This window comes from Cynocephalus volans, chromosome 1 (assembly GCF_027409185.1).
Source record: "Cynocephalus volans isolate mCynVol1 chromosome 1, mCynVol1.pri, whole genome shotgun sequence".
In the NCBI taxonomy this organism is placed as follows: Eukaryota; Metazoa; Chordata; class Mammalia; order Dermoptera; family Cynocephalidae; genus Cynocephalus; species Cynocephalus volans.
The window spans coordinates 107,594,268-107,609,039 of record NC_084460.1 but is presented as its reverse complement, the minus strand read 5'-3'; the positions used below and the strand labels follow the sequence as shown (position 1 = coordinate 107,609,039).

Here is a 14,772-nt window from a genome sequence, read left to right as displayed (position 1 = left end):
TGTGTTAGAAACTGCCAAACTGGTTTCCAAAGTGATTACATCAGTGTATAGTCCCACCAGCAGTGTGTGCAAATTCCATTCACATTCTTGTCAGCACTTGGTACTGTTAGTCCTTTCGGTTTGGTGATGCTGGTAAATCACTATGGTTTTAATCTGCATTTCCTTGATGACTAATGAGGCTGAACATTTTCCATAGCCTTATGAACTATTCTGATATCCTCTTCTGTGAAGTGCCTGTTCATGGTTTTCGCCCATTAAAAAAAATTAGTGTCAGTGTTATTCATATTAATTTTTAGGAGGTCTGTGTATTCTGGATATGTCTCCTTTGTTAGATATACATATTGCAAATGTGTGGGTCTGTGACTTGACTTCTTGCTCTTTTAATGTCCTCTGATGAAGTGAGGTTCCCGATGTTAATAAAGTCCAATTTATCACTTTTTTTCTTTTATGGTTAGTTTTCTTGTGTGTCCTGTATAAAACATCTTTTCTCAAGGTCATGAAGATACTCCTCATATTTTTTTTCTAGAAGCTTTTTTACTTTTTACATTTAGGTCTATGATCCAACCCAAATTAGCTTTTGTTGAAGGTATAAGGTAGGGGCCAAGATTCACTGTTTTCCCAAATGGGTATATCCAACGTACTCAGTGCTCTTTACTGAAAAGACCATCCTTTCCCTACTGGATTTGTCATAAATCAGGTTAGCATATATGGGTAGGTCTATTTCTGAGCTCTCTTTGCATTAGCCTATTCTGGAGCCAGTACCACATTATCTCAATTACTGTAGCTTTATAGTACAGTGATGTGCCACATATGATGTCTTGGTCAATGACATGCCTTATATATGACAGTCATCCCATGAGATTATAATGGACCTGAAAAATTCCTGTCTCCTAGAGACATCATAGCCCTTGTGTTAGAACTGCCTACACTACTCAGTACAATAGCATGCTGTACAGGTTTGTAGCCTAGGAGCAAAAGGCTATACCATTTAACCTAGGTGTGTGGTAGGCTATACCATCTAGGTTTGTGTGAGTACATTCTATAATGCTAACACAAACGATGAACTTGCCTAATGACACATGTCTCAGAACATATCCCTGTTGTTTTGCATGACTGTATATATATATCTGGTAGCCTAAGCCTTCCAGCTTTTTTGTTGTTTAAGACTGTCTCAACTCTTTTAGGCCTTTGCATTTCCATATACGTTTTAGACTTAGCCTGTCAATTTCTACACACACACACACACACACACACACACACACACACACACACACACACACACACACACACACACACACACACCACCCCTCTGCAGGTATTGTAACTGGAACTATATTGAATCTATGTCATTTTTGCTGTAGAACTGATAACACATCGAGTCTTTCAATAAATTAGTATTGGTATATCTTTCTATTTATTTAGGTGTTTTTAATTTCTCTCAGAAATGTTTAGTATATTGTTAGTATGTAAGATTTATCCATCTTTCCTTAGGTTTATTAACTGACATTTGGTAGTTTTAGTACAACTATACATGTTTTCTTTAAATTTCATTTTCTAATTGTTGTGGCTAGTATATAGAAATTCAAATAATTTTTCTATGTATATTGACTTGTATTGAGTGACCTTGCTAATTTCACAGTCAGCAATGCATATTCCTCCAATTCCTAGTAACTCCAAGACTAAGAAACAGAAGGAAGTCCTCGGAAAAAGCTCATATACTCCAGTTCTATAGGTTCAAGTATACTCACTTTAATCTGGTATTCAAGCAATTATGGAATTACATAATCATAGCCTTTTCAGGTTGGGACAGCTCTTCTACAAGAGAAGTAAGATTCCTACATCATAGCCCCAAACTAGAAACAACCCTAATGTCCATCAACAGGAGAAATGATAAACAAATTATGGTATATTCCCACGATGTAAAATGCTTCTCAGCAACAACATGGATGAATCTTGAAAACATTATGTTGAATGAATAAAACTAGACATAAAAAAAGGTATGTGTTTCTATTTATATAAAGTTCAAAAACAGAAACAATTAATCTATGGTAATAGAAATTGGAATAGTGGTTGCCTGCAGGGGTTGGGAATTGAATGGAAGGCCATGGGGTGATGGAAATTTCTATATCTTGAATGGGGTACTGGTTACATGGGTACATTTATCAGCTCATCAAATGGTATGCTCAGTACCTTTGCATTTACTGTACAACATTTTAGTTCAATTAAAATCAAAACAGAGATGCAACAGTCCAAGATTAACTGAATCACAATCTGTGTGAGGCAGGTCTATGACAGGTTCTTCCTACTGAGAAGTACTGGTCTGGACTGACACCGATTTTTAGATCAGACAGTGGCAAACTTTCCTATAAAGGGCTAATCAGTAAACATTTTAGGCTTTGTGGGTCATATAATCTCTGTAGGAACTACTGAACTCTGTGGTTGAGGGAGAAAGCCTGGGGAGATAATATGTAAACAAACAGACATTCCTATGAGCCAATAAAGCTTTACTCACAAAAACAGGCAGCGGGCAGCAGGCTGTAGTCTGCCAAACCCTGCTTTAGATGGTCATTTAGTAAGTTACAAATCCACTTCTTCCCAAGACTATTGTAAGAGATCTTGGCATGCCTGAAGAGCAGCCTGACTTGGTATCAAACAGATGTATTTCAAATTCCAATTTCACTGCTTTCTAGTTTTCTATCTAGACTTAATACCTCCAAACTTGTTTCTTCATCCACAAAATGGGCATAATAGCTACGGCAAAGTACTAGAATAAGAATCAGTGATATACATTCTTATTCTAGTACCTGGAATGGCGCTGGTACATCGTAGGCTCTTAACACATGGTAACTATTATTATCATTGGAGATATTATAGATGTCAAATGTGTGCTCTAATTCACTGCCATATCTGGATCTATTCTTGTGGTCAGGAGTGTCCCCCACTGCCAGCTTGCTAAAGTCTGGCTCCTACCTAAAGCTCTTTGACCTTAGCTATTCTCCCCAAATGAGTCCCTCTAATTGGTCTACTTCCCCAAACAAGCCTTCTGAGTCTGTCTCTACTGGCATACCCCTTGCCCTTTCCTCAGCTAAAAAAGCTCCACTCTTTTAAGTCCAGGTTATAATCCGTGCCCCATACAAAGTCCTGCCCCCTTGATTCCACACCCCCTAACAACCCTGATCAGACATCCTAGACTGCAATACTTTAGCAATCATTTCCACTTATTTTGCATTTATCAATCACTGCTTGCTGTCCACTCCAACTCTCTTCAACCTGATTATGAATTCCTGAACGGCAGAAATGATGCTTTATGTGTCTCTGTATTTCCCACAATGTCAAGTCTACTATATGAGCATTCAGTACATATTTGCCAACTGACTGATCCACACATACTAAAAATTCACAGGACTCAGATTAGAGTAATGTCCTGTGCACAACTCTGGGCAAAAATAGTGTGAGATCCTACATACCTTTTGCAACAGCTGCTGGAGCAGAGCTGGGGACAACTGGAGTTGGGGCAGCTATAGGCAGAATGGTAGGTGATTTGTTGGCAGAAAATGACTGAACCACTGAAGGGCAAGAAAGGAGGTGGGGGGATATAACAAATACAGAAATTATTTTTAATGAGGATGATCTAACTCCCAGGTGATAGCCCCATATTAGACTAACAGCACAAAGACGAATTCAGGACAACAGAAATGGTATGGTCCTTTTTTAATTCAGTGATCTTAGAGGCTGGACTGTTTGTTGTTAGTGCCACGTTAAGTGAGCTATATCCTCAACTGTGGAAATGGGGGCTTGTCACTAGACTAAGAAAATAAAAATCCAATTAACCTAAACCCTCATAAATGCTTAAAATGTTCCTCCTCCTTGACTCAACCTTAGAAATGGGCAACTACTTAGAAGCCAATGGCTCAGTTCAGTTTTACTTTCAGTCCCAGAGTTGGTGCCCTAGAGTTCATGGTGCCAGGGAGTTCCATGATAGCTAAAGGGCAGGCTGTACACGGGAAGAGCAGTTGCCTACTGATAGAAATTAAACTTCCCCCTCAACGTAGACCTGGAGACAACCACCATATGTCAGGCCCATGGGTGAAGGACTTACCTTTATTCACAGGCATCAGTATGGTCTGCATACCTCCTGATGTGTTTACACTGAGTGGTTTGAGCTGGCTGGGAATCGTCAGGACAGCCTGCTGGGGATTGGACTGACTGGAGTGAATCTTTAACAACCCTAAAATAAATCAGAAGATAAGGCCAAACTGAAGATCAGATGCCTCCTTAAAGCTTCCTGCCCTCTTTGCCACTCATATTTCCTCACAGGAGAAAGTTCCTAGGAAATTTACCCTGTCGGTAAATCAAGGGCTGTGAGCACGAGGCAGTGGGCGCTGCAGATTTCACAATGAAATACCGATGGAACAATGATGACTTATTTTTAAAGTGTCCTTGCCCCACAATCAGAAAGTAATACAGAAATTTTTTACAAAAACAGGACTAACAGAAAGCAGAAAAAGTCACCCCACACCCTACTGCAGATAGTTGGTATTAACGTTTTGAGATAGTTTTTTTCCATGTTTGTTTTCTATGACAATTTGTTTTTTACATAGCTGTGATGTGTACTAGATAAAATTGTGTATTTTAAGGTAGAAAATTGTCACTTTCCTACCTAAAAACCTATCCTGGGCCTGACTGCCCCAAGAATATTTCCAAAATTAGCTTCAAAGTGTTCAGGATCGATTTTAATCTGGTCCCAATTTATCTCCATCTCTTTCACACCATCCCTACATATCTAATACTTCAATCTGTCTAAGCACTATTCCTATCTCTGTGCAGCCCTTAGTTTTCAAACATCAGAAGTTCTCTCTCATTTTATTTTAAAGGTAATTTCCATACTCCTATTTCCATTACAAAACTACTCTAGGCATTCTGCAGGCCAGCAAAAAAATCACAAAGGGCCTTTATTGTGAAAGAGCACACAAGAGGGCCCACCCCGTGGCTCCCTCGGGAGAGTGCGGTGCTCCCGCCGTGGGTTCGGATCCTATATAGGGATGGCCGGTGCGCTCACTGGCTGAGCGCGGTGCGGACGACACCAAGCCAAGGGTTGCAATCCCCTTACTGGTCACAAAAAAAAAAAAAAAAAAAAAAAAAAGAGCACACAAGATGCAAATAATATAAACATATGTTATAACATAACTACTACTTAAAAAACAGCATCAGAGGCTAAAGATACTTTAAGGCACTGGAAAGAATTTGGTTTGAGCTAAGGAAAGGCATCACCTTAAAGACTTCATAGAACAAGGCCTTAAACAAGAAAATCTTTCTTGGGCTATTCCCAAGAAAGAGTTAAATCAGTCAAGTATTAAGTCAAGTACAATAATGACCTGGTGTTAATAGTTTTACAATTCTTATTTTTATCAAAATATTATATGCTGATCAGTTGAGAAGTAAAAAAGTACTAAAAGGCTCGTAACTAAAACCAGCCACCCTTTGCTTTACCTCCCTGTCCTCATCTAGTTCCCTAGTAGCTCACTTTTAACCCTTTTGCTTTTTTCTTTTAATATTTACCTCAGTATTTATTTATTTATTTATTTTTGGTTAACAGAACAGCAGTTTTGGTCTTTTACTTTTTTTATACCACTATGCGATGAATTCACAGGGCACGGGTTGCAGCAGCTCAGCTCCTTGCCACTGGTTCGTTCTCACAGTGTGCTCTCTGGGTGGAGCACACTGGCGCTTCAGGTGAACCCAGGTTCCTCTCTCTTCCTTCTCCTCCTCCTCATTGTTTTCCTTCACGTGTTTCAGGGAGCTGTCTCAGCTCTTACAGTGCTTCATATGCTCAATGTGCACGTTAATTCTCTCAGCAAGAACATCGCTCTTATTAACGTCTTTCTTTACAACAGTGCCAACAGCACGCTGGGCAACACTGTAGACTCTTCCAGTTTTGTCATGGCAACATCTGTGGGGAGTTCCTTTTTGAACGGTACCCATTCCCTTGATGTCTACAATATCACCTTTCTTGCAGATTCACATGTATGTGGTCAAAGGAACAACTCCGTGTTTTCAAAAAGCCCTCGAGAACATGTATTGGGTGCCTCTTCTCTTTCCCCTTGTGTTCGTCATTTTGGTGAATTGCCCCAGTGACTCATCCTCCTCAAGTCTGTCCCCCAACAGGGCCATGGCATCGCAGTCTGGCTCTCAGCCCCTGGGCCAGGCCTGACCCGGCGCAAGCTGCTCCCGGTCTACTACCTCAGTAGTCTTAAAAGAATGTATATATTGCAGGCCTTCATTCATCAATTTTTCATGTTACCTACTGACTTACTATTAGGGTAGATAAGCCTCTTTTAAGGCACTTACACTTTCTCTTCCCTATGCTCCAGTATACCCTGTTGATCCAAAGAAGTATACCAAGGGCTGACTAGTTAGCTCAGGTGGTTAGAGTGCAGTGTTACAACACCAAGGTTAAGGGTTCAGATCTTCATACCGGCCAGCTGCCAAAAAACCCAAAAACGAAAAACAAAGAAGTATACCATGATTACATTTTATTTTCTGGAGTTAACAACTTCCTCCTCTTTCATTTGCTTAGTTTTCTTTCAACATCTTACTAAGTCTTGCCACCTCCTTCAAGAACTCTGTAAAGCATCCCTTAATGCAAATCTCCCCAGTCAAATCTCCTACACAATTTACAGTCCCATTTTTAATAAGAGATATCCTTCTGCGAACTCTCTGATCTGCTCCAATTTGGACTGCTGCTTTCTAGGCCTGCCACAAACTTCTCATCTTGGGAATGTTCTTTTACTGTTACCCTGGGAATTCCCTTTACATTCCTTTTATGTTGAATCTTCTGTTTTCTTCTTCTTTCTTGGTTTATACCTCTTCACTCTGGTAAAACACATTTTAGTAATGTTGTTGGACAGAAGATTCAGACAAACAGAAATGCTTTTGGATAGAAAATACATTTGAAACTTTGTCAGAAAATATTTCTACCCTTACTCAGTAATGATCTAGACAGAAAGTAATTTTACCCTAGAATTTTGAAAAGCAGTATGCTGGCTTCTAACATCGCTATTGAGAAGCTCAAAGATAATGCAATTTCAGGAATGTTTTCTTTTTCTCCCTGCAACTTTTATGATCTTCTCTTTATCTGGGGTGTCTGGGTTTGGGCCATCTCTCATTCATTCAACTGGACACTGCACCTTTCAAACCTGGAAGTTCACGACCTTCATTTCTGGGAAAAATTCTTGTTTGATTTCCTGGATCATTTCCTTCCTGTTATTTTCTGTTTTCTTTCTGAAACTCCTTTTAGGCTGGATGTAGTTTCCTGACACATCATCAAATTTTCTTTCTTACTTCTTGGTCCATTCCCTGCTTCTATCTTGGGCTCCACAGTTTACTCTTAATGCTGCACCAAAGGTCTTTTTACAAAGGTAAAGCAGAGGATGGCACTCCTTAGCTTAAAACCGTTCAGTGGCTTCCCCTGGAGTAAGAGCTGGGAGTTCCTACCATGACCTGCAAAGGCCCTACATGCTCTGACCTCTTCTCCTAGTACACATTCCCTGGTTCACTCTGTTTTAATCCCAAAGGTAACCCTGTTTAAAATAGCTTATAATAAATTTAATTAAAAAATTGCTGGTTGCCAGTAGGAAATAGTTTGACCCTTTTATGAAAATGTTATACAGAAAGTTTCATCAGCAGCATCTCAGGAACCTAGAACTTAAAGCTGAGAGACTTCATTTACTGTATGCTAAGAACTTGATCAGAAAATGGGAGAGGGGAGGGCACTGATAATAATAATTCCTTCTATTTCCACAATTTCTACTCCAGTACCTAACGAAGAGTGTGAAATAAAATATTCAATTAGTGGAGTTAATAAGCACTCCTTAAAATAGAACACGGTCAATTTTAACTGGGAGGTGGGAATCAAGGGAAAAACATAGCAGACTTAATCTTCTGCTCTCTATCCAAAAAGCGAACAAGATTTGGTTTGAAGCCATGTATGAAATGTAGTAATAATAGTGAACGACAACATCATTTGCCATAGTCTCTTATGCAAAGGTAGTAAAGTGTGTGTGTGTGTATGTGTGTGTGTGTATGTGTATCTTAGTGACACTCAGTTTTGTTCTGTAGACCACGGCCAGCTGGTAAACTAGTTATCAATCTGTAACAAGATAATATAGAGATTAAGGGTGTTCAGAATTTAAGAGTTTGACATTGCTGTGACATTTTTATTATATTTTACGGAAGTATCAATTTATACATAATTGCAGAAAAACGAAAACAAAACTGGTACCAGTCCCCTGGCATCTGGGACATCATAATGTATAATCAAATACATGAATACTTCTGTGCCCAAACACATGAAGATTCACATTAAGTAGCAAAAATAGACTGACAATGGAGTTCTGATTTTGCCCTATTAGTTATGAATAATAAAATCTTCAGCTTTCACAGCTTTTTGGATTTTAGATTTTCACATAAGGGATAATGGACTAATGACAAAAATGATGACACTGATGATGATGATAACAGCAGTGATTATTTATATAATGGCCACTATTCGCCAGACAGTATCCTAAGCATTTATATATTAACTTTTTTAAGCCTCTCAACTTTATGAAGTAGGCATTATAATCAACCTCATTTTAGAGCTGAAAAATTAAAGCAAGGTTACTTCAAGTAAGGCAATCTGGCCTCCGGATTCATGCTCTATGTTACCTAAAGAAGTAAAAAGAATACTTTTCTGGGGCTGTTTAAAGTGTGGGAATAAGGATAGCATACATCTTAACCAGACCTCAAGCATATTACCCTAACACTACCCAATATAAAAACTAATGTTAAAAAAAAATTATGACTTGGAATCATCAAGGCTAATATATACTTTCTATGTTTTGGTTATGAAAGCAAAGAAATGTATGACCTGTTTTACTATAAGTTCCATTCAAAATTGATCATTAAAAAAAAGAAATAAGTACTTTAAAGAGAAAGCAAAGTCTCAACTCTCCACAAATTACATTATGAATACAGCTAAAATACCCAAGTGGCTAAGGTTTTATTGTATCACTTAAAAATTATTATTCAATCTATAAATTTATAAATTAACAATTTTTAAATGATAAATTTAAAGTCTTAGACTTAGGGCTGACCGCGTGGCACACTCGGGAGAGTGCGGGGCTGGGAGCGCAGACGCGCTCCCGTCGCGCAGGTTCGGATCCTACATAGGGATGGCCAGTGTGCTCACTGGCTGAGCACGGTGCGAGTGACACCAAGCCAAGGGTTGCGATCCCCTTATCGGTCACAAAAAGGACCAAAAAAAAAAAAAAAAAAAAAAAAGTCTTAGACTTAAAAATGTATATGTAAATTTTAAATATAATTTACTTAAAAAGCAGCTATATGGACATATTTCAAAATGTTCGTGGAAAAACAGAATTAAAATACAAATCTTTCCATGAACTTTTTGAAGTATCCTCGTATATTAATTAAATATATAAGTACATATTAGTATATATACTAACCTGGTTACTGGGTTAGTTACTTTTACTAATTTATTATACAAAATAATGCTTAAAACCTTCCAAAAATATTCTAGCTCAAAAGGAGAAATAGAGAGAGAAGTAATACCATGACACAACTGACCTGATACCGTGGCTTTCCCAGAGACGGGGTTTGGTGTGGATACCAAGGACGTGGCACTGACAACAGCAGGGGCAGCAGCCTTGCAGGTTCCCATGGTGGCTTGGCTCACACACACTTGCTGCTGCCCAGAAGTTTTCATTACAGAACTGACAGCTGATGATGAACCAGGAGATGTTCCTTCAGACTGATCACCCACAGAGTCAGAAATAAGGAAATTAAGAAGGAAGCAGTGTAACTTCTTTAGAACAAACACCGTCACATAGCATACTCAATAAATATCTATTACTTGCTATTACCTATCTAATAAATGTCATGCCATTTAAAAAAGAGTGCTTATCTGATTCAGTGGTTTCTGTACATTTGGATTTCACAGACCAGGAAAATTGAAAAATTTTAAAACGAGGGAATATCATAGGGGATTACTACATTAAAAAAATTAACACCTATTATATCACTTTACAAAAGGGTATTTCAACACCAAAAAAGTAGGAAAACATATTCTCAGAAAATGGAATAAAATGACCTTTATTAAAAACTCACTACAATCTTTTAAAGTGTCACTTCATTCAACAAACATCTACTACATGGCAGGCATAGTGTTAAATGCTAGGGCTCAGAGATAAAAGCCATCAAAAGGTGAAGAAGGTCACCAAAGTGTGAGGAATGCACTGGCAGGTACAAGGGCACCAATACAATTGGGAGGAAAGTTAATGCTTCTGCCCAGAGATGAAAAGGGAGGGTGCTAGAAAAAGCTTCAGGTAAAACATACAGTACTTTAGGGGAACTGTCAAGATTTGAAACAGAGAAAGGGAGAGAAGAAAGAGTATTTCTTGTCAAGGAGAGTATGTGGAAAGTCAGAGGCTGACAGAACATGGTATTCAAGGAGCTGCAAAGTAGAGTGGTACAACTAGTAAAGAGGCATGTGAGGAGAAGTAGTAGTTGCAGGAGATGAAGCTGGAGAAGTAAGGAAAGACAGATCATAAAAGTCCTTGAAGTTCCAAGATAATTCAGAGGGAAATGGTTTTTTCAACAAATGTCGCTAGACCAATTGGATATTTACATACAAAAGATTGATGTTTGGCCCCTACCTCATACCATACACAAAAATTAAATCAAAATGGGTCAAAGACCTAAGTGTAGGAGCTAAAACTATAGAATTCTTAGAAAGCACAAGCTTAAATTTTGTGACCTTGAATTAGGCAATGGTTTCTTAGATGTGACACTAAAAGAACAATGAAAGAAAAATAGGTAAATCAGGAGTTCGTCAAAATGTAAAATTTTTGTGGTTCAAAAGATACCACCAAGAAAGAACAGACAGCTCAGAGTGGGAGAAAATTTTTGCAAATCTGGTAAGATTTATATCTAGGATATATAAAGTGTTGCTACAATTCAATAATAAAAAGATAAATAATCCAACTAAAAAATGGGCAAAGGATGAAGACATTGCTCCAAAGATATACAAATGGCCGATACGTACCTGAAAAGATACCCAATATCATTAGCTATTAGAGAATTGCAAATCAAAACCACAAGATAGCAGTTCACACTCACTAAGATGGCTACATTATTATGCTAATGATAATTTAAAAAAACCAAAAAAAACAAAACAAAAAAAGACAAGAATAAGCACCAGCGAGGATGCAGAAACATTGGAACATTGCTGGTGGGAATCTAAAATGGTGCAGCCACTTGGGAAAACAGTTTGGCAGCTCCTCAAAATGTTAAACATATCTTTGTTTACCTATGATCCAGCAATTCCATTCCTAGGTATACAGCCAAGAAAAATGAAAACATGTTATACAAAAACTTGTACGTTAATGTTCACGGCAGCATTATTCATAATAGTTAAAAAGCAGAAAACCCCAAGGTCCATCAACTGATGAATGGACAATCAATACGTAGTATATATCCATAAAACTGAATATTACTCAGGCATAAAAAGGAATGGAGTACTGGTGCTCACTACAACATGGATGAATACTGAAAACCTCACACTAAGCAAAAGAAACCAAACACCAAAGGCCATATGTTGTGTGACTACATTTATATGAAATGTCCAGAACAGGCAAATCCATAGAAACAGGAAAGAGATCAGTGGTTGCCCAAGGCTGGGGGAAAGGGGAAATTTGGAGGTGACCGCCAATGGGTATGGGGCTTGTTTTTGGGATAATGATAATGTTCTGGGATTAGATGATAATAATAGTTGCACAGTTCTGTGACTATAATAAAAATATTGACTTCTACACTATAAAATGGTGAATTTTATGGTATGTGAATTATATTTCAACTAACAAAAAAAAGACATTTCAATTTAAAGAAGGTCCACTGGTGTGCCTGATGGATATATCTTCTTTATGTTTATAATATCATGTTGCATTATGATTTTCTATTGTCATGCTGATTCTCACCTGTTGTGCAGGACCATTTGCTGAGAGGGCCACAGCTGGGGAAGTGGCAGTTGTGATGACCCCTCCTGCTACTCTCAGCATTGTAGTTCCAGGTTTGGAGAGTTGTGAGGTGGCTGGCACAGACTTCAAGGTGCTATCGGATATTTTCATTAGAGATGCCTGTCCCCCAGGGGCTGCCTGCAGAAACAAAATGATAGAAGTAATAGTGCTGTCATAGTTAATAGGCACAATTTATTCCTTATCTATATGTAAGACACACCCCAAGAATTGGAGAACATCTAAGAAAGTCTTGCTAATCAAAACTATATAAAGTGACCTTCTTTTTTTTTTTTTTTTTCCGTGACCGGCGCTCAGCCAGGGAGTGCACCGCTCATCCTTATATAGGATCCGAACCCGCGGCGGCGGGAGCGTCGCCGCGCTGCTAGCGCAGCACGCTACCGAGTGCGCCACGGGCTCAGCCCTAAAGTGACCTTCTGACAAGTTCTAAATTTTAGGACCTGCTACCTACAAATAAATTTTCCTTAACATCTAATATAGAACAAATAAATGAATGCATTTACAGCAGTGTCTTCAAAGATACCAGGCCATTTGTCTTCAAAATAATTGAGTCCAAAGTGCTCTTAAATGTACATGTAATTTTTAAACATGAAAATCAAACCCAGACAGGTCCAGACTTAAATGGGTAAGTTAACGGTGCTCTAGACTAGATAAAGACTTAGCATTTTAGTACTGGAGAATTATTCACAATTTTTAGTCTCAGTGGTCTAAACCAAGGCTTAACAAACTTTTTTTGGTAAATCTGATGATTAAGGATTTTTGGCTATGCAGGCCATTGGATCTCTGTGGCATCACCTCAGCTCTACTATTATAGCATGAAATGGATGTGTCTGTGTTCCAATAGTTATTTACAAAAACAGAAAGCCTTGGGCATAGTTTGCTGACCCCTGGTCTAAATAACTGTTTACTACCCAACATGAATGCACTCCACAAGTAGATACCATTCATTTATCAGTTTCTGAGAGCTTACTATGTGCCAGGAGCCAGGAATGGCAGAAAGCACTTGTATGTATCTTATGTCATCCATATGTCATTTTATTCATTAACTATAAACATAGGGTAGATTTTAGTCCTGTCTTAGATAAGAGGAGATTAAACTCAGTGACTTTACCAGGGTCACATAGCAATTAACTGGAGAAGTCATAATTAGAATCCAGAAGTAACAGCTATGGCACAATTTGCAATGGAATTTTATGCAAATTAAAACCCCAATGAGATATCACTTCAAACTCACAAAAATGGCTAAAATTGGGCCGGCCCGTGGCTCACTCGGGAGAGTGCGGTGCTGATAACACCAAGGCCACGGGTTCGGATCTCATATAGGGATGGCCGGTTTGCTCACTGGGTGAGCGTGGTGCTGACAACACCAAGTCAAGGGTTAAGATCCCCTTACTGGTCATCTTTAAAAAAAAAAAAAAAAAAAAAAAAAGGCTAAAATTAAAAAGAATGATGATCTTCCCCATTAGTGAGGATGTGAGAGTCCAATGACACAATCACTTTACCAAACCATTTGTCAATTTCTTATAAACATATACTGTATTTAGCCTATGACCTAACTATTCCTCTGCACACAAAGATCTGAATAAGAATGTTTATAGCCCTTTTATTTATACACTGAAAAAATGAAAATTATCCAAACGTCCATCAACAGGAGAATAAAGTCATACAACAAAATACTCAAGAATAAAAAAGAATGAATTATCAATACACATATGGACAACTCTCAAAAACAGTACGTTGAATAGAAGCTAGACATAATAAGAGTACATACTATGTAATTCCTTTGATATAAAGTTCAAGAACAACCAAAAGCTATTCTATGGTGAAAAAAATAGAAAAATGATGATAGGGAAAAAATGGAAAGGGAAATGAGGGTAATGGTTTAGAGTGACAGAAATATTCTGCATCTTGATTGGGATATAGTTGCATGAATATACGTATGTCAAAACTCACTGAGCAGTAGACTTATGATCTGTGTATTATTTTATATAAATTATACCTTAATAATAAAAGAATGCAGGGCTAAAGGAAAAAATATTTAAAGCTTGAATTTTCTTTTTAAAAATTTTTATTGAATCTTAATTGATTATACATATTTTGGGGGTTCAACGTTGACATATGTTGATCAAATCAATATTACTAGCATATATATTGTTATAAATCGTACTTATGCTTTATGCCCCTTGTCCAATCTCTCCCCTCCCTGTTCCCCCTCTAATTACCCTAGATTCCTTCTCTCCTTCTGAAAGAGTTATAGTTACTCTGTCGATGTGTTGCCTGGATGATCTGTCCAATACTGAGAGGTGTGTTCAGGTCCCCAATATTATCGTAGAGCAGATGCTGCTTCTGTCACTCTGGAATGGGCTTTGAGGAGAGAAACAACTTCTTTTCTTTGGTCTCTGCTGGTGACTCTCGTGTCAATGCACTCCAGTGGCTGGCGGACCATCTGCATGGTGGTTGTGATGTCTAGCCGCTTTTGCAGCAACCACGGTTGTTGCGATGGCTGTGGTGGGCCACCCACAGGGACGTGATGTTTTTGGCACGCTCCTTGGCACTGGAGGTGTGCCTGGTTGTATGGAGGGGTCCAGTTCCCCGGATCCATGCCTCAGGACCTTGGGCAGGTCCTGAGGCGATGGAGGTGTGCCTGGTTGTGGGAGGGGAGGGGGTCCAGTCTGCGGCTCCA

At 38.5% G+C, this 14,772-nt stretch overlaps 1 protein-coding gene across 6 annotated transcripts in view; it reads right to left on the bottom strand.

The window, feature by feature from the left end:
* Nucleotides 1-14,772, bottom strand: part of YEATS2 (YEATS domain containing 2) — a 97,339-nt gene that overhangs the window by 11,654 nt on the left and 70,913 nt on the right. For 5 of the 6 annotated variants that reach the window (XM_063101453.1, XM_063101457.1, XM_063101458.1 and 2 more), the window contains 4 exons: nucleotides 12,033-12,209; nucleotides 9,625-9,808; nucleotides 4,100-4,228; nucleotides 3,468-3,566 (listed from right to left, as the gene is read on the bottom strand). In XM_063101453.1, the coding sequence (XP_062957523.1) occupies nucleotides 3,468-3,566; nucleotides 4,100-4,228; nucleotides 9,625-9,808; nucleotides 12,033-12,209 (589 nt within the window). The remainder of the gene's footprint in view (nucleotides 1-3,467; nucleotides 3,567-4,099; nucleotides 4,229-9,624; nucleotides 9,809-12,032; nucleotides 12,210-14,772) is intronic. The other variant, XM_063101456.1, reaches the window with a different exon arrangement.